This window comes from Calonectris borealis, chromosome 12 (genome assembly GCF_964195595.1).
Source record: "Calonectris borealis chromosome 12, bCalBor7.hap1.2, whole genome shotgun sequence".
Taxonomy (NCBI): Eukaryota; Metazoa; Chordata; class Aves; order Procellariiformes; family Procellariidae; genus Calonectris; species Calonectris borealis.
Genome location: NC_134323.1, coordinates 14,182,061 through 14,207,457, shown reverse-complemented (window position 1 = coordinate 14,207,457; position 25,397 = coordinate 14,182,061). Strand labels below are relative to the sequence as shown.

At 36.7% G+C, this 25,397-nt stretch overlaps 1 protein-coding gene across 1 annotated transcript; it reads right to left on the bottom strand.

Annotated features, from left to right (window-relative positions):
- Positions 1-5,929: 5,929 nt before the first annotated feature.
- CDH11 (cadherin 11) lies at positions 5,930-25,174 on the bottom strand. The gene is made up of 11 exons (XM_075161448.1): positions 24,779-25,174; positions 23,408-23,702; positions 22,526-22,645; positions 21,873-22,040; positions 18,692-18,879; positions 17,052-17,305; positions 15,940-16,076; positions 15,610-15,740; positions 14,683-14,800; positions 8,244-8,495; positions 5,930-7,238 (listed from the first exon to the last, which is right to left on the bottom strand). The coding sequence occupies exons 1-11, from the start codon at positions 25,004-25,006 to the stop codon at positions 6,742-6,744; spliced, it is 2,388 nt and encodes a 795-aa protein (XP_075017549.1). The 5' UTR covers positions 25,007-25,174; the 3' UTR covers positions 5,930-6,741.
- Between the last annotated feature and the right edge of the window lie 223 nt (positions 25,175-25,397).

Sequence of the window (25,397 nt, the reverse complement as noted above, 5' to 3'; positions counted from 1 at the left end):
GTGTTACCTCATTATACTTACTATTATGAGTGCTACCATTTATTCACAGTAGTAAACATTGTGCTAAATAGTAAGTGTATACAGGATCTAGGCTTTAGAAAATAATACCACAATTATGAGCATGGAACAATCTTGAGAGATTGTGTTTAGAGAAAAGCATTTGCTGGAGCATTGTGTAAAGCCACAGAAGTAGGCAGTGCTCAGTTGTCAGAAACCTTTCCCTTTGAATTTTTTTTTCCCCAGATAAAATTCTGAAAGAAATTAAATGTCTTGAGATTAAATATGATTCATTAGCGACCAAAACTGCAGAACCTAGGGCAGTCAGCCATGCTGTCTTTCACCTCTTCTGAGACTGAGGGTTATAGATAGTTGGATGATGGGTTTTGAAGTGTAGATTTCTGCTAAATCAATGGACAAGATATGTCAAATTTCTAGTAATTTTCAAGAGCTTCTGCCAGTGCCCCACAAATAGCTACTCTTTCATTTGCTATTGCACTATACTTGAGCCACATAAATTAACATGAGAGAAAATTATGTTGTGTGAGTTTTTATAGTTTAATGCATCCAACTTTCCATTTTAGAAAGCAAAGAACATAAACAACAGTTTTGCTTATATGTCTGGGTAACGTACACCAGCTCCATAATCAATAATAGAAAATGTTACTGAAAGGCCCAATAGACCTCAAAGAGATAATGTGAATCAGCCATTAACAGTAAGTCATTATAGAACTTATTAAGTGAAGCCTTGGGGCTGTCATAGAGCCTAAAGGTTGATATAAATTTTTCATACACGTTGAACTTTGCTAAATGTGCTTGCATTTGATTAATGATGACTTTCTTCAGCACGCTAATAAGAAGGAAAATATGAGCTTGGGCTGCAGCAGGGAGAACAGTCTCCTGGAAGGAAGGCCATCTTTGGCAGTGGGAACAATGGGACTTTCTAAAGAAGCCCTGCCAAGTACGAGGGATTTTATTACTCCCTGAAAAATTGTTCCTTACCACCCAGAGACAGGGCACTGAGCACAGCATGTGAACATGGAAAGCCAGTTTTGTACTTGTGGAAGTGAAAGCATCATAGCTCCAAACCAAAAAAAACCCACTCCCCGGCCCCCTTAAGACCTCCATATATCACAAAGAACGATACAGAAGCGCTTCATATTTATAAAGCAGCTCTGTGAGAGGAGTGGTATGTCTGCAAGGCCTGCTGGTGATAGAGCTGGAGGAAATTTGCCTTGGCAGCCGAAGTAGTGAGTCATGGGCTCATGGAATGATTTAGGTTGGAAAAGAAGACAACAACAACAAAATAAACCCTGCACTTGCAGAAAGGCCTGGAGAACAGCATATGGATTTGGTCAATTAAAATAAACATGTTTTTCACTTGTTTTTAAAAAAAAAAAAAAAAAGGAAAGCAATTGGTAACCTCAGTCCAAAGCAGTCACAAAGTCTAAGTCTCTTTCACTAACCACCAAAAATGCTAGGCATGTCTTAAAATTCAGGGGATAGCTTTAAAAAAACTACAAAGTTCTTTTTCCTCTTTCTAGTTTTCAAACCTGTCAAAGGTCGAACTATTAAGCTTTTATTTTGATTTATTTCAAAAGAGCACCACTGTAATCAAGAGTCTAACAAACAGCCCTAGCCAAGAGGACTTAAGATAAACGAAAAGTCTTCCCCTAGACTTAGATAGATAAGTAATTAGGTATTGGTTCTGATTTTACAAACAGAAAGGAAAAATAAATGCAGAAAATGAGAGATGTGTCTATTCCTTCTCACCTCCTGGCAGTATGGGGTAGAAGATGATGTTTTATTCCCCATCATTACCAGCTATGAATCTGCCGCTCCCCATTTGCCACTCCAAAGCAATTTCCCCCACGGACATGGAGTGATTTGTCCACCAGCCTGGCTGGTATTTCGGCTGTTGCTGTTGATGATGCAGTTATAAGCTACCGCAAATGGACTAAAACAGTACTAAAAAGAAAAGAAAAAAAAAAATCAGGCTTTGAATTTGGCAGTTAGAGAACTCACAAGGATTTTGATAATCTCAGGTTCAATTCCCTGCCCCAGTTAATATTTAATTATTTATAGAACACAAATCAGTTTCAATGGAAAGTCTGAAAGACTCTTGAAAAGCACATTTCTCTGACCTGGAAAGAGGTCTTAGAGTCACACAGAGTCCAAGCAAGTCTCCCCCTCTTTGGGCATCTGTGTTCTCTTTCTTTCCACGGAGAAACCTGAAATGCTCCATGTACTCTGCAGAAACCCCGAGATGTGTAAGCGCTTGCCCCTGGTGTGTACAACCCACCAACTCTGTCCAGGAGATAGGAGGTCTTGAACATCGGCAAAGTCCATTGTGCATATGCACACATGAAGTTACCGTGTTGCACCTCACCTGTGCCTGAGGTCGTAGCTTCCGCACTTCCTCCGCTGTGAGAAGGCAGAAGACCTAATTGTGGAAGCAGGGTTTGCAGTTACTGAGGGAGGCAGTAACAAATACAGAGCTAAAGTTGGTGAGCAGGCAAGGCCCAGGACTTTGTGCAGACCGACAAGAAGCATGTTTTCCAAGTGACTAAGAATCTATAAATCGGAGTTGGTCAAAATTGTTCTTCTTGTGACTTGGGTATTTGTAGCCAGCCCAGCTTGGTCAGTCAAGGATTTGAAACAGCCTTCCTTATCAAATGCCGAGATTAGCGATATCAAATAATGGAAAACTTGTTCACTGACATGGCTGGGCATGGAACTGGGTCAAACTGATTGATCCCCAGTCTCAGCCCAAATTAGTGAAAACAAGAGCAAAGCTCCAGAGACCCGCATCTAACTAATTCTGACAAGCTCACTCATTCCCTTTCACAAGCCATTCCTTTTTCTTCTCTCGCTCTTTTTTTTTTTTTTTTTTAAATCCAGAATGTGATTCTGGTGCTGATTGTTCAGCTTTGGTTACAGTAGCTCAGTATTTTGATCAGTCTCCAAAGTGGAAACCTGCACAGGGTCTACCTAGATTTTTGTTTACTGAGCCTTTCAATTAAAACACGCAATTCTGAGAATTCTGCAGGATGGGGAAGTCATAAAAGAATTCCGGGCTTTTGGGTCCCAGAAAGCTAAGGTTGCCTCTTTGTGAGCCTGATTTAAATCCCATTCTTCACTTTTTCTGTAAGCTTATCAGCACCAATATGGTAAAATTCAGCATTTTATTTTGTCAGTCAGTCAACAATATGGGGCCAAGAAAACATGCAAATTATTTAAAAGCTTTATCTCATCTGTGGTCATATCAGTTTCTGAGACATGATCTTGCACAAGATCACATAAATGGCGGTGGCAAGCTTGCAAGCTTGTACCCCTTGACACGGTATCAAAAACTTGATGTAAAGGCAAGAACATGACAGATGAAATCTAAAAAATCCCAAACAAATCCTCCCCTTCCATATCAGTGTGTTTTGAGAGTTCCCTTAGCAACCAACACTGAACTTGCATACCTAACTGCTTCTTGTCGGTGATGAGGGAAATTGTGAACAAATGCACTGTGGATATACGTGAGATGGGGGGCACGTCAACCCTGCTCAGACGCAAGTTCTTCTGGTGATAAGCAGCTAGACAAGGAGCCCAGTATTTTTGCCAACAGGAGCACATACACTCACAAAATAAACACCACTCCTGGCTAAGGTCACACCATCTGTTACTGAGGGCATTTGGAGGGTTTTTGTTGTTCTCTCCCCCACTCCCCCAAATAATGTCTCAGGCAGGACTTACAAGAGGAGAAAAAAGAGGCCAAATCGTCATCTGCACTCGCTACTGTCCCTTACCTTACCTGGCTCAATCGTGGTGATCCTCCTTGTAACTAGGGTTTGTCTTCAAACCCACTGAAGTTGTAATTAATCTTTCAGTTGCCTTCCACGGACGCGAGGCTCAGTCCTTCCCTGAGCTCCGTCAGGAAGCGAGAGACTACGCGAAAGTAGCTCGTGCAAGTCAGTCCCTTCCCAGGTTGCTCAGATCCTCGGGAGCACTGCGACAAACTACAACCCCAGCCCACAGTCTTCTCTGATTTGTGTCGGGGACTAACCCAGTACCGCTGCTCTGGGCTGGTTTTTACACTCTTAGATTATAAGCCTGAGACTCCAGCGACCACTGCTGTGAAGTTTAACACAAATAAACGTCCTGTTGTTGTGCCAAAACACGCTGTTCATTGGGGGTGCTGCAGATGATATGTAATGAGTATAATTCCCAGCATTTCAGAGGTAGTGTTGGCTGAGATTAGCAAGACTAACTTAATAAAGCACTATGAGAATTGCATATTCATTGGGAAGGGGAAAAATAATCAAATGAAAAAGGACAAAACCAGCAGGGAAAGAAAATTTATTTCCAAGCATCTACGAGAGTGCTACAAACAATAGAGACTAAAACTCAAAGCATTTAAAACTATTAAAAAATGTAGTTGACAACGTCCTTCTTAAAAATTAAACATAAAAATGTAGAAAATGCAGTTATTAATTCTAAAACTTGCTCAAAAGTGAAATAAACCCAGATAGCATCAATGAGGGTGGAGTCCTACAAATGACTTTTGTTTTTACTTTATTTCCATTTGTTAATTTGTAAATTGATACTCATTTCATTTTTTAATGTTTATTTAAATTTATAATGGAGAAATGTGCAAATCTAGCAAAATATTCTTTGGATTATAAACAGAGAAAAATCAACAACCAAAGAAATTTGAACCGAGTTAATAATAAACTATAGAATTATATAGAACGCATACAGCTATAATAAAGTGAAATATTACAATAAACATTGTAGAGCAAATCTGCTGATTTAGCAAACTGCCTTATAAAACATAGGGATATAATGGGACAAGTGAATATGTTATGAATATAGAGCTGAAACATCATTCATAATTTTAACGAGTTAAATTTTAATCTAACTACATATATGGGGGTCTTCAGAAAAGCAATACACCAACAGATCAGATTTCCTCTCAGATCAAGCAGTTTGGTACCTGACTGCAAATGAAGGACAGGGTCTGTAAAATGAACGGTAGAAAAATTTATATCATCTCTATTTATTGCCTCTTCCCATATTGCAGCTGCTGATCTCTGACCCTAAACAGCAAACTATATTAAATTTAGCAGAAGTACAGCTGTACACAGACGCTGAAAATGTTGATGCGCGGAACATATTCCAATCCCTTGCTCATTCTGAACTAATATAAAAAAAGTTATAGATCATTTTTCAATTAAAAACATACATTACAAAGAACAACTCTGAAAGCACTCTGTATTTCTGTCATCACAAATTAAAATGTCTTCCTATCAGTAGACGATGCTATTCTACTGCAGTAAATGGGAAAAAAAAAAAAATCAAAAGGAAAAAAAAAAGTAAGTGCCAGAATCTTAATTACTACTCAGGTACGGTAATTGTCAGGTAGAACAGTCTTTAGGGAATTTACAGCTAAATTGGGTCAGATTTAAGTCTCTAGAACCCGCAGAAGCTTAGCACAGATACGGAAAGTCACAAGCCTGGAGTAAATTGTAAGTACAGACTACTCCTGTCCACTTATAAAGTAATTTCTGAAACCTCTGGAATTTCTAAGATATAAGATAAATGCATATTACATGGGAAATATTGAAAAGTATTACATTTAATTTAATCCAGAAAACACAGTAGTATTATATGAAGATTATTACTGTGTTCTGGGAGCAGCCACAAGCTGTAGATAGAGGGTACAAAATGTTCACCAGACATTACATTTTTTTTAATCTAAAAAACATTTGTAAAATGTACTTGATTTTTAAATAATCACTTAACAAGGCAACAAACCAACTACAAACACATAATAAATAAGGCTATTAAAAGGTCACAATTGTAGTAAATTAGTCAGAACTATAAATGGGACATTAGAAACACTATGTTTTTCCTTATATGCTTAATAACCAGAACAAGAATTAAAAAAGAATCAGTTTATTTCAAAGTCTGCTTCTTATATTGAAGCACATATTAAAGCAACAGTACAATGTTCATAAAATATAAGTGTGATGCTGTAACATTTCTTACATGTCAGAATACTGATATTTGTATGTATACTAAAATAAGAATTTTAAAATTGTACAAATAGATACATTAAAAATGACATAGAAATAGGGCGCCTCCCACTGCAACAAGACAGAGTTTTTATATCTGGCACGTATTAGTTCAAGATGAAAGTATAAGCAAAAAGATTTACAAGAATCAGCAGTAACAAGTTTGATGCTCAAGAGACATAATAATTGTACATTGTACTGTACATACATCATATGGGTTTAAGCTGGCTGAATATTATATATTTCAAGTTTAAAAATGCACTACCATATAGAGTGTCCATAGTTTAAGGCGAAATTACAGCTCAGAACTGTTATATTTTCTAATTTGTGGAAGCTTCTTTGACATAAAAGATTTAGATGTTCATAATACATAAGAGATTTCCCTTATCTGTAGGTTTGCTTTTAGCATTTTCCTTCATTTAAATATTTTGTATTTCTTAAGTGGGTTTTTTCCTCTAGTGAAGTTGGCAGCCAACTTCTATATTTGCCTTTTGTAGGAAAAGGTACTTCACAGTATTTACCACTTTTATGTCCTTTTTTATCAAAGGAATCCTCTCTGTCAAACTTAAATGTTTAAATGAGATTTTTCTTGATTTTTAAAAAAATACCTGCTTACATTTCTTCTGGATTCTTCAGAACATCAGACACAGTTCTTAAGGCCAAATCTTAAACTTTATTGTTAAGAATCGTCATCGAAAGTGTCTTTGGAGCCATACAAGTCTGCAAGTTTCTTAAATCGAGGTCCCCAATTTTGTAGATAGTCGTAGTCCAAATCAGAATCTGTTGTCGCTGACTCTAACGAGCTAAGTGAACCAGCCACTGAGCCTCTTCCTTCATAGCCATAGATCTGAATAGAGTCATAAGGAGGAGCAGTTGGATCGTTATCAGCCTCCTGTATTCTTGTGTTGATGAAATCATCAACATCAACGCTATTAGGAGCCGGCCGAAGCCCTGGTCTTGGCATATACTGATACTCAGGTTTTATGTCTTTACGAGGAATAAATCCATTGATGCCATCGGGGTTCTGCAAAGTAGCTATGTCAAAAGCTTCAGTATCTTCCTCTCCTCCACCTTCATCATCATAAGTAATAATGTTCTCTCGGACATCTTCTTCTTCAAAAACAATCAGAGGTTCTTTTTTCTGTCTTTTCAGTGTTACAAACAACACTACAATGACTATAGGGGAAAAAAAAGCAAGTTAGACTGCACTCTCAAACTGTATCTGCTTTATAAATAGATTATGGCATTCACTGAAACCTCAGCTTTTGTGCTGCAGTTCATTGTGTATTTTTGCTAACATCTGCATTTTTAGCATACCTAGCTAGGTAAAAGCATTGATGTTTGTACACAGAATTGAACATACTGATTTGAGGTTTTCTGTTTGGGCTGAATGCCATTGCTCTTACTAATTGCTCATTATTGCAAGACTAATTCAAGAAAAGCATTTGTGGGCTCCCAGTGCTGCGCGAACGCTGTGGCACTGCCTTTGAGCAGCCCAATCACACGTATATCTGCAATGAAACAAAGATGAATCTTTACTCTCTCCTGTATGCCCATAGCTGAACTCTAATTCCGTATTTCATTTCCATGAAAACGGAATTTTTTTTAAGCAACACCTCAAAACACATGCCTTTGTTGTTGTGTTCCTTCTCACTTCAAATTTCTATAAAATAACTTTAAAATACATAAGAAAAGAAAGACTATAAATTACTATGGGCAAATTAAAACATTTTATATAAATATTTTCAAATCATCAGGAAATGCTTTACAGCACTTTCATAAAAGCAGGTCTTCTGAGCCATTCATTTGTCTTCAACACAAGAGGAGTTAGAGGGAAATAGCTGGCAGGAGCCATTAATCCTGGCTGACCTCAGTAAGGAACCTGTCATCCAGGGAAGATCACAAAACTTAAAACTGTATGTCATGACCTCCTTTAAACAGTGTCCCTGATTAACTGATATCAGGCTGCAAAAGGACATTCTCTGAGCACACCTAGACAAATTCATTGGTGTTTGCTATTCAGTTATCATATATTGCATTTCAGCCAGGCAGATTAGTACCTCCTATAAAAATGAAAGCTAAGAAATTAAGATTCATTTATCCATCTTGGAGCTGAAGACAAGGTTAATTTTTTAACACAAACAAGGGTAGAAGACTAATAAGTAAAGAATTTTTTTTTACCTAACAAAATGACAATGCAAGCAAGAATGGCAATTAAAGCTCCAGTGCTTAATCCAGCATTGAGGATGTAGGCTTCAGCATTACAGGAGAGCAAGGAGCCATTGCTGTCACAGCCGCAGACCCGAATGGTGAGGGTGTTGGTGCTGCTCATAGGGGGGATTCCACCATCACTTATTACAATAGGAAGAAGGTATAAATCTTGCTTTTGGCGACTAAATCCTTCACGTCTAACAAGAACACTTGCTGTGTTATCTGTTTAAAGAAGAGAGACAGTCATCATTATTTTTTCCACAAAGTCATCCTCTTAGTAAATATTGAAAAAATATATCTTGCTACAATGGCCTGAATTTTCAGATGCTTTAGCATTATTTGTACAATAAACCAGTACACTGTATAGCCTTTCTAATGACCCAAGAGCAATTACAGTATTGTGTTTCATTCATACAGTACCACACTCAATTTGAATTATTTCAGGGTGTTGAGGATAACACAAGGACACAAAAAATCTCTGTTAATACCTCTTTTCAGCATCCCACTAACTTTCTGGGAAACTCACAATACTTCAGCTACCAGAATGACTGGACCTTGGCATTGCTGTTTGAGCTGGTTCTAGTCTGTTTCCAGAATTAAAGCCTTCAGTGGAGGGGAAAAAACCAAATGCCCCCGATTTATTGTTCTTGGTGTCAGACCTACAGGAATGGAAGGCAGAAATCTGTACCAAATCTGTTAATGAGACTCCCACCAAAATGAAAAGCCAACATTTGCTGTGTATTAGCAGATTCGAGCCTCAGTGTTGATCTGTTTCAATAAGAAACACTGAAGTAAGCAGTATTTTATCAGAACCTGTTTTACACCCAAACTCCCAAAGCCAGAATTCAGAAAGCTTGACCATACGTGCACAGTATGTCTGGGCACATTTTGAATTATGTGGCTATGAGGAAGAGTTAAAAGTATTGCTCTAACGCTATTTCCAGTTGTTCTCACTGAGCGGTTGCCTGCCATGGGCCTCCTGGTGCAGGGGGTGGAAACCAAGCTGCCATCTCCACACAGAAGGTCATTTTGGATAGTCCTTCACACTTCCTGGGGCAAAAGCATTTGAAAGGGAAGCTTCAATGAGACATGAAATGCTGGGATGAGGTGGCCAGTGCTTCCTGCTCCCAGCCACGCCAGACAAAGACGAGGAAACACGAACAGCATTTCTTTATTGTGCTCCTTGTTTCTCAGTTCTCAGACTGAATCAAAGTTTACAAAATTGTAAACATCCTGAACTAAATATAAAATGAAACAATCATTTCTGTGGTTTTCAGACCTTCAAAAACCAGTTTAGGATGAGGATTTACTTCACACAACCTTTTCTGTTTTGTCATGTTCTTTATTTTTCACTATTTTTCATGTAACAGAAAGAAAAAAAGATAAAAGAATGGTTCTTTTATCTACTAAGGGAGGGCTATTCACCTCCAACAGTACCCATTTTACTATTGCCTGGGGGTACTGCAGAAGATTAATCATTTTCCTGTTGAAAAGTCAGCATAAATTCCAGAATTTAATAATGCAAATCATAAAACCTCTCTTAATGATCTAATCACTGCTATTTCCATTAAAGTTAGTGAATAAATTATACCAAAAGAGAAGTATTCTTGCCTTATATTAACCACCTTTGCACCCTTGTCCTACCCCTGATGTAGGACAAGGTCTAAAACTGCCCCCAAATTTGGTGGACACAGGTCAATTTATGGGATGAGAAGGATGTTTGCACTAGGGCCCTACTTATCTGACTCTCCCACTAGTAATTTCTGCAGATCACACCAGAAAGGATGAAATTTTTTTTAGTCCTAGATAGGATCTGTTTGTAACATGCCAAATTAATTCATCTCCCCATACCTACACCTCTCCTGCCAGGCTGACCATACCTGATGCCCAGTGTGGTTACCTTGGCACGACAGAACTGTAGTCCTTCTGGTACTGAAGTCTCACAAAAATAATGTCTGAATAGAAAACAGCTCGTTAACTTCTCCTTTACATGGGAAGTATTTCATGTGACAATGAGTCATATTTACTAAGGTCAGAGAAGCTGATAAAGATCTGATTATTTATTACTTGTGGTTTTTGGAGGTGCCCTTTTTCTCTTTTCAGAGTCTTTCTAACCTTCTAAATGTTTACATGCAACATTTGCCCAGCTAGGCTTTATAGCACAATTTTTTAAAGGACCTTAGCGATATCAGTGTCTGTGTGATAAGAATCTTATTTTAGGACTTTGAATTAATGGGCTCGTAACAATTCAGTATAAATAGAAATGTAACATCTAACACCTATCAATCTATCAACTAATACTTGAACTAATATATATTGATATAGAATAAAACTATTCCACAGGGTTCTCTAAAATGCATTTAATAATTCATTTCCTCAATATGACAACAAAGTTCTGCTCTATTAAATGAAAGATCACAATAGGACAGATTATTCTTGTGGCGAAAAATATGAACATTAAGGCAACCCGGAAGGAAACACAGGCAATATCATATGTTAGTATATTTAATTTGTTGGTTACATATTTTTTATTATATTATGTTATGTTATGTCATGTATATTGTATTATATTATATTATATTTTTCTTGAATTTTGACAGCTTAAATAATATTCCTAACTAGAAATAAGAAAAGGATGGCCAATTATTCAGTTATTATACAGATTGGCCAATTCCACTGCACTAAGGCTGAATTTGATCCAATAGTTGATTTATCTGGTTTAACTTGAAGTGATTTCTAGTTTAATATATTTTGTTTAAAAGCAAAATCCAATCAACATGCCTAGCTAAAATTTAAAAAGGACTACCATATATCAACCCTAAAAGGTCATTTTTTAAATTTTTTTTTCTGTTTATGGTCACTTCTCACATTTAGAAGAAACATAATATCCATAAGAGGAAAAAACTTCTTTTACCTAGATAAAAGATAACATCTAATCCTAGCTAATATTGTCATCCTTGCTTCTTCATTATTTTCAAGTCCCAGGAATATAACTATAATCCAGGTATTGGCATTTTTTAGGCCAAGAAACAGAAGTTAAATGTCAATACCAGCTTAAAACTATTACTTAACACATATGGGAACTGCTTGACTGACAGTCTTAACGAACACAATGGGGGTTAACACAAGACAGAAGGAAGAAAATAGCCACCTCAACATCATCCAGAAAAATACACCCGCTCTCATTTTTCCAGCTATTATTGTCTGGGATATCCAATATCCAAAAGTGTTGTAAGTGAAGATTACCTATACTCTCCATTAAATCTTCACAATTAGAAGTTAGAATTGCATTACTCTACGGTGATCTTTATAGTGATTTTCCTGACCTTTGATTTTCATCTTTTTTCTCTGGCAATCTTATTGATGGTTTTCCAATTTTTCCTCTACATACAGGCAAATGAGGCTTAGCTTTTGAGGGCTTGTTAACATATATATCGTGTAAGGAGGCTTCTAGATTAAAGAAGCTGACTGCAGTGTGAACGTTATCACCTATATCAGAATGTGAGTGCTGATTCAGCAAGAAACCTAAACAATTTCAGGGGTCCAACTGTCTAAAATCATTACCAGGCAGTGGCAATTGCTGTGGATAATCCATGGCAAAATCCCGTAACTGTATTGTTCATATGTTTCAAAATGTCTTGATTAAAAGGTCCGACATTGAGAGCCAGAGGACATGTTTCTACTAAAAAAGCGGTTTTTGTCACTGATTTTAGTGGCCTCACAAACTTAATTTCAGTCGTTGTAAAGCACTATCTTGTGGATTTGGGAACATTACTACACCTCACTTTTGCCATCGTGGTGCAATTCGCCCTTGTGCAGCGTGGTACAGCAAGGTGGCTGCAGTCCTTCCAGCAAGGGTGGCTATGGGCCAGGCCTCCACGCAAGGTGAGCGAGCCCAAGGAAAGGGCATTTCAGTTTAGGACTGAGCAGGATTAAAAGCAGGAAATCCATTTGTTAAAAATCCGTCTCTCTGCTGTGAGGTGTCATGAGCCTCTACCGCTCTTTTGAAGCTCTGACTTCAATGGGAGTAAAATTGAACAGAGCCTGGGCAAACACAGTGCTGTTTATTTACGTGGTATAATGTAAGTAAACAGTGCAAAAGTAATTCAGTGTTTTATCACAGCATGTAATAAGCCATTATCTCATGTTTTCTATGGAAGATAGTCTCAGCTGAAAAACTTCGTAACACAGTAGGCTATTAATAGGATGTAGAATGTGATTACGTTTTTTGGATTACTGCAATATGTGATTACTTTTAGGAGTTGGCAGAAAGAAACCCTATTAAATGATAATTATACAACTGTATTCACTTTGAAGTTCTGTAATAGACCCAAACATTGGAGTTTTCATTAACCGTTCTCCACAGTTAATAAAGCCATTTTTCTTTAAAACTAGCAATTCTCTCTGAAAGCAGTGGCATGGTACATAGACTACTCAGATTTACAACTGAAAAAAGAAACTTTGAACGATCATGTAAATTATTTGACTTGCAAATGGTAACACACTGTCTCCGAGAAGTTTTTTTATATGGAAGTACATAGAATTTTAACTTTTTTACTTTGCTCTCTACCATAACTTATTTAAAAAACAAACACAGAAATAGTTAAATTAACAACATCACTGCACTGAGGATTTGTACAAAAATGAGGGAAAGACAGGATGGAAATGGATGGATTTCATTACACTATTCATTTCCTAAACATGAAGATTCAATCCTTAAATACCATCTTGTTGAAATAACCTTTTGCAGTTTTGTCAGGTACAGTCACTACATTCAACTGACATCATCATTTCCATTACAAAACGTTTTTATCTGGGTTAATTTTGTTATTAAAAAAAAGAATTAATTTGCTGCATATGGAAATGAAGGATTAATGGAATTGGCTGGAGTCAGGAACCATAATACCACTTGCCTGCAGCTGTATCAGAGAATCTCAATTCTGACCTATGCTTCCTCTGTTAGATTATAAAATCTAATTCATTTTTGGTTTGAAATGGTGACCATAAAATATCTTTTAAAGAGAAACTTGGCCTCAGGGTCTCAGGCAAAGAATACATTTTTATTTACTTCTCTCTAAAATACTTCTACTACTTCTCTCTAAAATATAATTCTCTCTAAAAATACATTCATCAGTTTTTCAAAAATTGTGTTTTACTACTTTAAAGAGAATAAATATATCCCCCCTCCACTGGATCCTTTATGAATTGCTTATGAATGTACAAGTGTCAAGCACTATGCAACAGTACTACTTTGATCCTTCAAGAATAACAGAAATTTTGTTTGGGAACTCTGATGATAATTACCCTCACTTCAGATGTGATAGAGATATAAAATATGCCACAACATAACACTTGAGAGAAAGAAGTTGTTACTGAAATCATGTATCTGGATTATGTTGCCTTCTGTACTTCTGGCAATCTAGAAGAAATCCTTTGGATTCATTATTTAAACCAGTTCAACAGAGTTCTACATTTCAGAAAACAGTGAAGTTTCCTTCAAACATTAAATTAAAAACTAATTTCTTAGAAGCTGAAGCAGTTTCTCCCCCGTCCAGGAAAATAACAAATGAACATTGAATGAGAATATCATATTGATTATCATTAAATAAATAGAATAAATATTTACAACCTGTCTTTTTCCTGTTTACCCCCCTCTGGCTTCCTCAAACTCTGGCAAGTTAGGTTCACTGATGCTATTATGTTAGATGATCAAATAAGTTTTGACGTTCACCTACGCCTGGGGGTTTTTTGCCTACAAATTTCTTACAACTTAACATCAATCTGAATGCAAGGCTATACTATATTTCGTGAACAGAAAATTGGCAAAGGGATCAGGATACCCATACCCTGAGATACACTCAATCCGGGTATGTTTCACAACAGAAATCCACAGATGTATTTCCTACAAAAGGTTAGCGTGGCAGTGATTTTATTCCATTAGGAATCTAGTCCATGTCTCTTGTGATCCATAATTTAAAAAACTAGCAAGCAGAGAAAGGTGAACAAATACAAGCAACCTAACAATTTTCCTGCCTCAGCTAATTTTAGCTTAGCAAGTAAGTTTTCTCTAAATCAAGGAGATCTGCCAATTACATTTAGTGAATGGTTTTGTCAATGTTTTTTACCCTCTTCCTGGGAGATAAAATGGCAGTGGATTTTTCATGCAGGGTATTATTATGTAATTTGAAATAGATATTCAAGAAAATGAAAGTGAGTTAACAAACATTACATTATTCCAAGAACAATCCTGTATTCCAGCTATATTTTTTGTGCTTTCCTCCTCTAAATCTCTGGAAAACAGACACACTGTCAAAGTTAATGAAAATGCTGTTGCATGACGTTATGCTGGCCATTAGTTTTCCTTTGTCATTTCTTTGGACACCAGTATAGAGGGAATCTTCACACAAACCTCTGTTGTCTCTGAGTGTAAAATTTGGATTATGAATAATTTCAGGTGGTAAACTGAAGATAAATCTTGGTCCGTTGGCCGAGTCATCCTTGTCATCAGCACTAATTGTAATAAATTGCTGTAAAAGAAAAGTACTCTGTAAACAAACAGTTCCTTCTCTGGTTACATCACATATAGACAGCATTCTGAGAAATCCCTTGAATACAAATAATTTTGAAATAGCAGAAACCCCCCAAATACCTCAATAAATGTATGCAATTATAAACACAGAGCGGACTCAAAACTAGAACAGGCAATCTTTATTTGCTATTACATTTAACCAACACAGAATTATAGACGGAAAAGTATACACCTATATATACATTCTTACATACAAATATGTGCTAACGATAATTTAGTAGACTAAATAAAATTATGCAGAAAATTCAGCAGCTCAGAGGGAGTTAGCATAATGTCCTTTCCAAGATGCTACACTAACTCCAAAAGTGCAGATAACATGTAGAGCAGTATTTCTATATGATACTAACCCCTCTTCCTCACAGATAGTTCAGGGATAAATCTGTAGGCTAAACCCTCCAAGCACTGTACTGTGATTCTTCCCATAAGATGCTGAGTGTTTCTCTAATATCCAAAACAGGCTCAGAACTGGGAAAGCTGCTCCCAAACAGCTTCGTTGACCATGTGATAGTGGATACTCACAGTCAACACCAGTCGTATTCAATGCACAAAGGACTGTATCTATAACTGTTGATAGCAATTCAAAACAAAAACACAGGAAAGTGCCTTTCTGTGTGCACTAGGCATTTTGGCCAAAATTTAAAATAAACATTCGTTTACTACCACTCATTTGAGCTGCCAACACAAAACTGGGCTAACACCCTGAAGAAAGAAATTCATGTGCGGCGAAGGTTGTGGGCACAGGCATACCTGATTGCTTCGAGCATTCTCACAGACGAATGCTTCATAGGCTGCTGCAAATTTTGGAGCATTGTCATTGACATCAACGACCTTAATTGCAACTGGAACTTTGGCTTCCTGGTGTTCCTGGTGTTGTTTGTCTATGGGAGTAAGCAAAACCAAAATGAAACAGAAGCAGGAAAACCTGTCAAAACAAACAAAATCCCAGCTGTATCCAGGTAAAAATGAAAAAGGCTAAAGTATTTCTATTAGGATTTATTGCATCTTATCAAACTGAGACAATTAGAAGACTACAGAATTTATGCCATTGATTATAAAGTATCTCAGTGAAATACTTACGGACTTCAACTGCAAAGACAGAGATATTATGCCAAGCAATTTCTTCCCTATCCAAAGCTTTTATTGTCTTGATATTGCCATCTTCTGCATTAATAATAAAATACCTTTCAAGGTCAGTGTGACGATCAATTGAATATCTAAAGAAGATTGAAAGTCATTAATTAGATAAAAGAAGGACTTAGTAGTTTCATGCATCCAAATTTATTCTATATTGTTATTATTTTTAAATAATTGTAAGTAGTACACTTATTGTTACCCTTAATATCATTGTCAAAGGGATGATATGCGGGGAGATTCACCTGGTTGGTTTCTACATTTAGAAAAAATATTACATCAGGATGTTTGTAGTAAGTGAAAATTATTGTTCTTTGAAGTCTCTATATTAAAGCCCCAAAATGTTCTTTATTTGCTTCCCTTAAAAAAACACAATAAAAATATCTACTGAGATATTTATGTTTTATTCTGTTTCATATTAATCATTAAGATCTTTTAAGTCTTCTGATCTTTGGATTATTCAGAATGTTAATTGATCATACCAGATTATTAAATATTATCCATTATCTACACATTTGTACAGCTTTATACAGCTCTAGTTTTCATATCTTTACCTTGCAATTCTTTGAAATGTCAACTATATCCACAAAACAGAGTTTCATAATTTAATTTACACTGACAACATGACAGACAAAAATAAACGAGTAGAAGACTACCCAATGTAACTGCAGAAAGTAGGTGTGTGTATGTGCTAGTCATTAGCCATTAATGCTTAACGATTACCCAACATAATCTCTAATCTACTGCACAGGCTTCTATCTTTTGAGAAACAACATGCTGTGACAACAGCATAGGATATTTTATAGAAAATAGAATTTAGAATAGAGTCTAACACAGATGTCCTTAAGTATCTTTTAGGTAGACATACCCATGGTATGCTTTCTTAGTGATACAGGCTTTGAGAAACTAGTAGCTTATGGAACGAGACATAAAAACAACGCTGTGAGGTTAAAGTTATTAAGATTCTGGGTGAATTTAGAATATTACTATACTAGATCTATCACACTATCTTAATAACTTGCATAACAATTCTAAAAGCCTGCTCTAATGAAGCATACCTTATAGCACTGTTTGCAGCATCAGGGTCTTTGGCATGTACTTTTCCAACCACAGTACCAGACGCTGCATTTTCTTGTACTTCAAAAATATAACTTGGTTTTAAAAATACAGGTGGCTCATCAGCATCTTCCACTGATATCTTCACTGTTACTGTGTCCTTGAATGGCCCATTGCTGATGAACTTAGGATCAATATGTACATTGGCTGCCTCTACCTTCAGACTGTAGGACTTTTTGGTTTCAAAATCTAAGAGCTGCAAGAAACAAGAAGACAATGCATTCCACAGTTAGGAAAACTAGCATGTAAAAGCAGTAAGCAGGCCCCTAGTATTCAATGACATAAAACAAATGTGAGCATCTGTCAACAAGCTTGGACTGAAATGTGTGTATTTAAAAACATAAAGACTCAAATGGAAGGAGCTACATTCTATGTATGGAGCAGCATACGAAGGCACTCAAAATATCATGACAGAGTCCTTGTCTTGCTCTTTGCTTGCTGTATCACTTGGAAAATCATCTTTACTGGGAAAATTAACCTTTTCTTCATGCAGCCTTCCAGATAGCACAAAAGAGGAATGGATAGGAAAGGGGTTCCCACAAAATGCCACGCGTGGTCTATCCCAAGCTGGCAGGCATTCCTTCAGACATATGGATATGGCTTGAATTGCTACTGGGTGCACCATGAAATAGGACAAAGAGAAGTTACATTATTTAAGTAGTAGGGGAAATATGAAGATGGTTTGCACTGGTTTCATTTCTGTAGTTCTTTTCATCCATAGATCTCATAGCACTTTACAAAGGGGAGCTAAAATAACACCCCATGAGGCAAGTCCTTTTGGGAGCCTGATCAAAGTCACAGCATATCTGCATTGTCACCAACATGAAACGGCTGCAGTGTTGCAGTATCGGTAACCTCACAATGATCATGCCTCTAAATATCTGAGAAGCAGGTGCCAAAGTATGCTAACACCACAGACTGAATGGTGTGACAGTTGACCACTTTGAAGTTAAGTTGCCCAGGCCTTCTCCTCTGAGTTTTGATTATCTCCAAGAGAGATGGATAGCTATAAATATACAAAGGGCAAAATAATAATGCTTACATAATGAATAAGATTTATGATTTATAATTTGTAATTTAAAATTCATTCAATAACATTTTTAAAGATCACACTGATGGATTGTATATGAAATCAACTCAGTATTTTTGCTGCTTTTCACATAGCCTGTGACTCCTTCAGAACAATATTGTGGACAATGCACAGCTGAAGAATTCAAAATATAGGGCATGAGGCTGTTCAGACCGAACATAAAGCAACAGTGAATGTCTGCTACTTATCAGCGCTAGGCAAAACTTCATTAACAATGAAGCTGATGGCATTGTATTTTACCGTGACTTTTTATTATGAATTCATTTAGTTTGTGCAATTAATCCACTGTACAGTATTTATGTAACTCTTCTTGGTTATTTTCTTCCATTCCAATTCAGCTAATGGGGAAATGGAATACTAAGAGTTAATCACAGCTTTAGAAACAAATTAAGTGAAATTGCATTTACTGATAATTTAGCTTAGGTGGTAATCCATTATTACCAAATATTCTGTCAGCAGCAAAGGACCTACACATTAGTAGGTATTACTCACCTTCTTAAGCTTTACAACACCTTCCTGAGTCTCATAATCTGTTGTGATTTCAAACATATCCATGCCATCTCCATCAATGATGCTGTAAGCTACTAAGCCATTTTCCCCAATGTCTGGATCTTTGGCCTTCACTCTTCCTACTTCCTCTCCTGGGACAGCTGCTTCCGACACTGACATCTGGTACACACCTGGTGGAAGAAAAAAAGGCATTTGCCTTAAGTATGCAGTCTGCTCTCCTTGTATATTTATTCATTTAACTCGTAAGCTCCAAATAAACACAATAATTTTTTACATTTTCAAATCCCCTGAAGGAATGTTATGTTATAAAGAGCTCCGAGAAGCAAGTCATCTGTGAAATCTTAAAACACATTGCTAATCTATATAAAATCACCTCCTCACTTATGGTTTACACAACATCTGTGTATCTCTCTGTTCACCGTGGGGTTAAAAAGACAAACAATCATTCAGAATGCAGAAATTGTTGTGACATCAAGGTTATCATTCATATCAGAAACGTTATTACAAAATGGAAGGAAAATTCTCTTTCATATGACTCATGGTAGAGTCCAGAAGCGTTTCTGCCCATTCATTCAGGAGCCACAAATTATATACAACGAATTGGATAAAATCTCTCTGCTGTGCTGGCTGAAGAATAAATCTGCTATTTTCTATGGCTTTAATTTGGAGTGTGAATGTGTAGTAGTAATGATTATTAAAATTTAACACAACAGAGAATACATACCAATTTGTATGAGATTCCATACCAAATAAAAAATGGTTGTCCCTCATCAAAGGCCAAGAGGAAAACCATTCCCAAACATCCCACAGATGTGTTGCCATACAGGTTTTTCCTTGTGTATTCAGGGACACCAGAGGAGAGAGGATAAATCTCTCTCCAACAGTTGTCCTTTAGGCAGCATTGATTCCAGGACCTTCCCAACCCACTACAGAATTCAGGTAACATAACCTGATCTTAAATGTACAAATCTATATCAGCATTTTCTGCCACTTCATTAGCGTTCATAAATTGGGGAAAAAAAGCATGCGAAAATAAAATAATCTAATTTATCCCCCCCTCCATAATTGCTCTTTGTTGCTACACGAGCACCCTAGGAACATCAGGAGACTTACACCAGGCAGGGACTTGGCTCATTACCCATAAAAACAATTGGCACATGTCATCGAAATAGGTCATTAACTCCAGTCACAAAGAACCCAAAATTTAAGCACGTAACTCATTAAGGGTTTGAACAATGAACAAAAAAAAAAAAAAACAACAAAAAAAAAGAAAAGAAGAATAAAAAAAATCAATCATTTGGATGTTTATATAAACAGGTCAAATCCTGGTTTTGAGTTACAAAGCATTCCAAATTAAGGCTTTAAGTTGTGGGTGAATGATTAAGTAGAGTAACTGCTATTTAGCATTTCTGATAATTTTAAATATTCTCCCAAAACACTCAGTAAAGTGGCTTGAAATTGTAGAAAAAAAATCCATCATTTGATGAAGTTACTCAACAAAATACCATGTACTGGGGTCCCAGGTTATGATTTAGAGTGAAAAGGTATGTTTCTGAGGTATGTAAAACCTGTCATTTTTAGGATGTAATACTTTTCTATTGGAATGGTAGAAAATGCTGTCACAGATTTTTACATTTAGGGACTGGCTATGTCATTTAAGCTCTTGCATGAGGGTCCAGGAAGCTGCCACACTGGAAGAAGAGCTGTTGGAGAGATGGTCATGTCCAGGACCTATCAGTGTCATACTGGTAGCTCAGAGGAGAAACAGGGTGTGCTGGGATGGTGCATACACTGCACTCCAAAAAAAAAACAACCCACGCAGACATGAGATACAAAACAGATGTGTGGGTCCACTAATATACTTCCACCCAACTGTGAAGACTGAATCTGTTAATGTCAGCCCTAATTAATTTTATATGTGAAAAATAAAGAGCACAGGTATAAAAAATGACTGTATTTGACCACCAGCAAAACACTTCAACCATCAATTTAAAAATGTAATTGTACTAAATTTGGGTTGTATTGCCATGGTAAATGTAAGTCTTGAGGAGTATCCAGTCTTAACTTTTATCCTTATGGACATTCACCATTCATCGAGAGTGTTTATAGAAATAAAGGATGAAGCGTTCAACACTTAAAATGAAAGGCTATGTGAAATAAAAAATGATGCTCAGTAACTTGACGGTCTGTCAAAGACCTGAAAAGGCATAATCAGGAGCTGTTAATAGATTGTACAGCACTTTCATCAAGGCCCAAGAAAAGCAAAAGACTAAGAAATACAGCTATAAGAACATAAAGTAGATCTCCTTTCCCTTGTCCATCTTCATTAAAAAACAAAGTGGATTTGTTCATTGAAAATGACTATCATAACTATGCTTGCAAATAGCTATGAACTTGGAGTTACTGAAAGGCATGACATGAGGCCACTTGGAGACTTCTCTAAAACACTGTAAATCTAACTGGAGACTTTCTGCTGCATACATGCTATGTGACTATTGCATGCTGCAACTCTCCCAACACAGAAGAATCTGTTCCTACACAATACATGAAGGGATTTTTGGTTTAACCTCCTCCTATTTCCCCGCAACGATTTCTTAAAGTTCTTGTGGTTTGAGCAGAGTAGTAAACACAGCTTGCTTTTTTAAAGTGTCTTTTACATCCACACTACAATTAAGAAAATGGGAAAGGAACAGCTTATCCCAGCACTGCTGCAGGGCAGGTACATTTTCTAGTATTTTTGATCAATTTGGTTTAACACACAAGACAGCACTCAAGAAATGGGCCTTCTTTCTCCATTAACAAAGAAGTCCAGACTATGTCTCCCTGATCATATCATAGGTATATTTCTAATGTAACATGGTCCAGTAATTTCAAAAATGAAGTGTAGGGTTAGGAATCTTCGTAATGTAATCTTGACCTCAAGAAATGTCTCACTTTGCAACCCAAAGCAAATAATGTGGATACTAAAGCTCTATATGTTACTAGCAAAAATGTGTAAACAATATTTATCTATTCACATGTGTGCTGTGATAATCCATCAGTTACTGCTTTGTGAAGTTTTGAATATGTCTGATACTATACAAATATATATAGTAAATAATATGTAATAATATAGTAAATAAAATATGTAGTAAATGTGAGCAAGGATTTTGTTGTTACTTACTCTGTGGGAACTTTGGTGGATTGTCATTGACATCTGTAAGTGTAATTGTCACTTTGGTTGTCCCTGAGAGGCCTCCCATGTGTCCTCCCATATCTTTTGCCTGTATTACAACATGATACTCTTCCTTAGCTTCTCTGTCCATATTCGGAAGGGCAGTTCGGATAATTCCTATAAATACAAAGAAAATATGGCACATACAAATTTTCACAGGTTCACATAACGAAAAATTGGATACTGCATTTTTAGCTGGCATTAAAATACAGCAAAATTTCTAGTGATGGTGCAGATTCTGTTTTCCCTACACTGTGCATCATGCTAGGCAAGGAAAGTAGCCCTAATATTCAACACAGTTGAACACAGAACAACCCTGGAGAATTACAGTTCAGCACAGAAACTGCCATCTCTACCATACCATACCATATCACAAAAGAAATAGTATCATCCTTCTAGTGTAGTGTACCCAGAAGCTCTACCAAATGCCAGGGGACCAACCTGCAAAAGAGCTTAGCTAGAATCAAGAGAGAATGAAGAAAGCTTTGCTCAAACACATCAGTAGATATACCCAACTGTACTGCCTCAGTCAATATATTTAGTTCTTCATTTTAATGTATTCCAGTTATGAGGTCCTACTCAAATAAACTGCTCAATAATACCTGTTTGAGCTTCCACCGAGAAGTACGGCTGACCTTCAAGAATACTGTAAACCAGTTTGGCACTGTTCCCATAGGTAGGGTCATCAGCATCTGAAGCTGTTACCTGAATAACTGATGTACCTAAAAATGGAAAGCAAACACAGAAGGGATACAGTCAGAAGCAAACATGCCTGTAAGAACCGTGCAGAGATGTCATACGGCATAACTATTTCTTACTTTTTTATTTCCAGGTTTGGTAAGTGAAAAAATTTACTTGGCAATTTATATACGACAAAATAGACTCGTACAATCCAAAAGGTTTGTCACCAGCTGTGATGTGGATTAATGTTCTAAACAGTGAAGATATAAAAGTCAGCATTCACTCTGTACCATTATGGTTTTTTTTCCTCAGTAGCTTAAGCGTTTTATTGCTTTTGTTGTTAGACAAACAATAGAGTTTTCTTTTTATGTTTTCCTCAGTAAGTTTCAGAAAAATCATTCCTGTAGAAATCTCTGAGATAGACACAAGCTCAAACAGGAGATGAAAATGGAATAGATAACGTGGCAGTAACTCCTTACACAGCTCTGCCAAAGGAATGATCTTCATGTTTACCCCAGAGGATTCACACTCCACAAATTCCAGGGGACCCTCATGTTCCTTCCTAGGAGGAAATAGTCCTGTTCTAGGAACTATCTAGAGACACTTCAACCATGACAGATAGTAGCTGTGCAGGGTTTGATTTGGTCAGCAAATTAGAAAAATTGACTGAGTCACTGGCTGAGCATGAAGTAAATTTTACTTCCCAAAATTCTAGACGATAAGAACTAAATAAAGCCAAGACGTACTGACAACGCAACATCTTCCATAAGGCCAGGAACTGAAGTGCATTTATGAGTACTTACCTACATTTGATCTCTCTGGCACATTGGCATGGTAGTTTTCATGAAGAAACTCAGGCGGGTTATCATTTATATCTTGAACTTTAACAATGAATTCCGAAGGCGGTTCCAAAGGTCTGTTAGTGTTCCTGTCTACAGCTTGTGCCGTGAGAGTGTACTGAGCTCTCTCCTCCCGGTCCAGTGTCTTTGTTGCATGGATGTTCCCTGATTTGTCATCAATAACAAAAATGATTCCTGCTCCTTCACCTGAGAGAATATATTTAATGTTTCCATCTCCAGAATCAATATCTGAATGAAGCTACAAAATGAGAAACAGACATACTTTAACAAGATGGTATACATTTCATGTATGTGTTTATGAAACAAAAAAATTCATGGAATTACTATAATTTAATAGTTTTCAAAAATCTTGTCTTACATCAGGCAATAATCCATACTCGGGCACATGCTGTGAGCACATCTGCCCTGCATTCAGAGAAGCTGCCTGCACAGACTTGCATGCTACCACTCGTAGGGTGCTACTGAGACCCAAGCTTTAACGAAGAGAATACATGAGAAGATAGTTATAACAGGTTCTTTATGCAAATGAAGTTGGAAGGAAGAGTCATTTTTACAAAGATTTTGTACACTTCATACTAATCATATTCTACCAGGTTGCATGTAAAAAGCTGTTAAGTGACAGATGGGATGTAACGAACGAGCCAATCAGTGATTGCCAACTAGTTTTTAATTACAACCTCTTTAATATAAAAGAAGTAACAAATGCTTACTCAACATTCTTACTTTCACAATGAATGCACACTTCACTTTGATGAATGAGGGAAACACTGAGCCAAATTATAGATTTATTGATTTTATATTGACATCTGCAAATTGCACGATACTAACCATCTTTTAAACCAGAATACCCAGAATGGTATTTGCTGTCATCGATCCTGTTCTCCGCTCTTTTGTGCTGGGGTTAAGTCAACACAGGTCCACTGACCATTTATAAACTGGCAAATGTACTGTTTTATTTATGTATTTATATTCTGTCAATGTTAGACAGTAACAGAATAAAAAATTAGTCCAGGATGTGTGTATATACACATGTGCACACAGATATATATCTCCCTCTATACATACCACTCATATATTTAATTTTTCATTCAAAGACTGCTGAGGTCAAAGCAAAAATTCGTATTCACTTACGTAGTATTTTGCTCAGCACCTTAATTGAGCTACAATAAAATGATTAATTCTAGGTGAGTAAGTAGCTGCTGAAGCAGCAGCTAATACAACAGAAAAACAATAGCAAGAAAAAAAGCAACTCACAAAATCATAATATAAATTAATAACTATTAATGGATGAATGAAAAAGAAATTCTTTCTTACCCTTCCTACTAGTACAGGATCTGGTCCTGTATACTCTTCTATAACAAAGAACTGATTCCACACCCAGCCTCTTTTCGAACGATGCAGAACTTGTCCTTCTTTTCCTTTTTCGTGGTGACCATGAAGTGATGGCCTTGCGTGGTTTAGTTTTTCTGTAGTTAGGGCATGGCTGTAATACAGCATGCCCAGGCAGATAAGAGCGGCATGTAAACAATTGTCCTCCTTCATTTTTGGTTATTTTGTAGGCACAGGAGTATCCAAGAATCTACCCCTTCCACCTTGGAAGTCAAAAAGTTTGGGGTTACTGAAAAGTTTCAGATAAAATGTTCTGCACATAGGATGCCACCACACACTGAACACATCACTTTAATGCTCTGCAGCTTCCCAACTTAATTCCTGAAAGAAAGTAAAACGGAGAAGATTGTCAGTTCTTTTATGTCTTTGAGGTGCAGTGATTTTTTTATTAAGCAAAATAAAACCAGGACTACCTTGGAAAATTCAAAGATAATAAGAATATTAAAATATATTAATAGTTATGAAATACTGAGTAATAAGCATATTTGGTGCTTTGTTGCATGTAACTGCCACCTTGTAAAATCTCCTGACTTGCTGTGCAGGG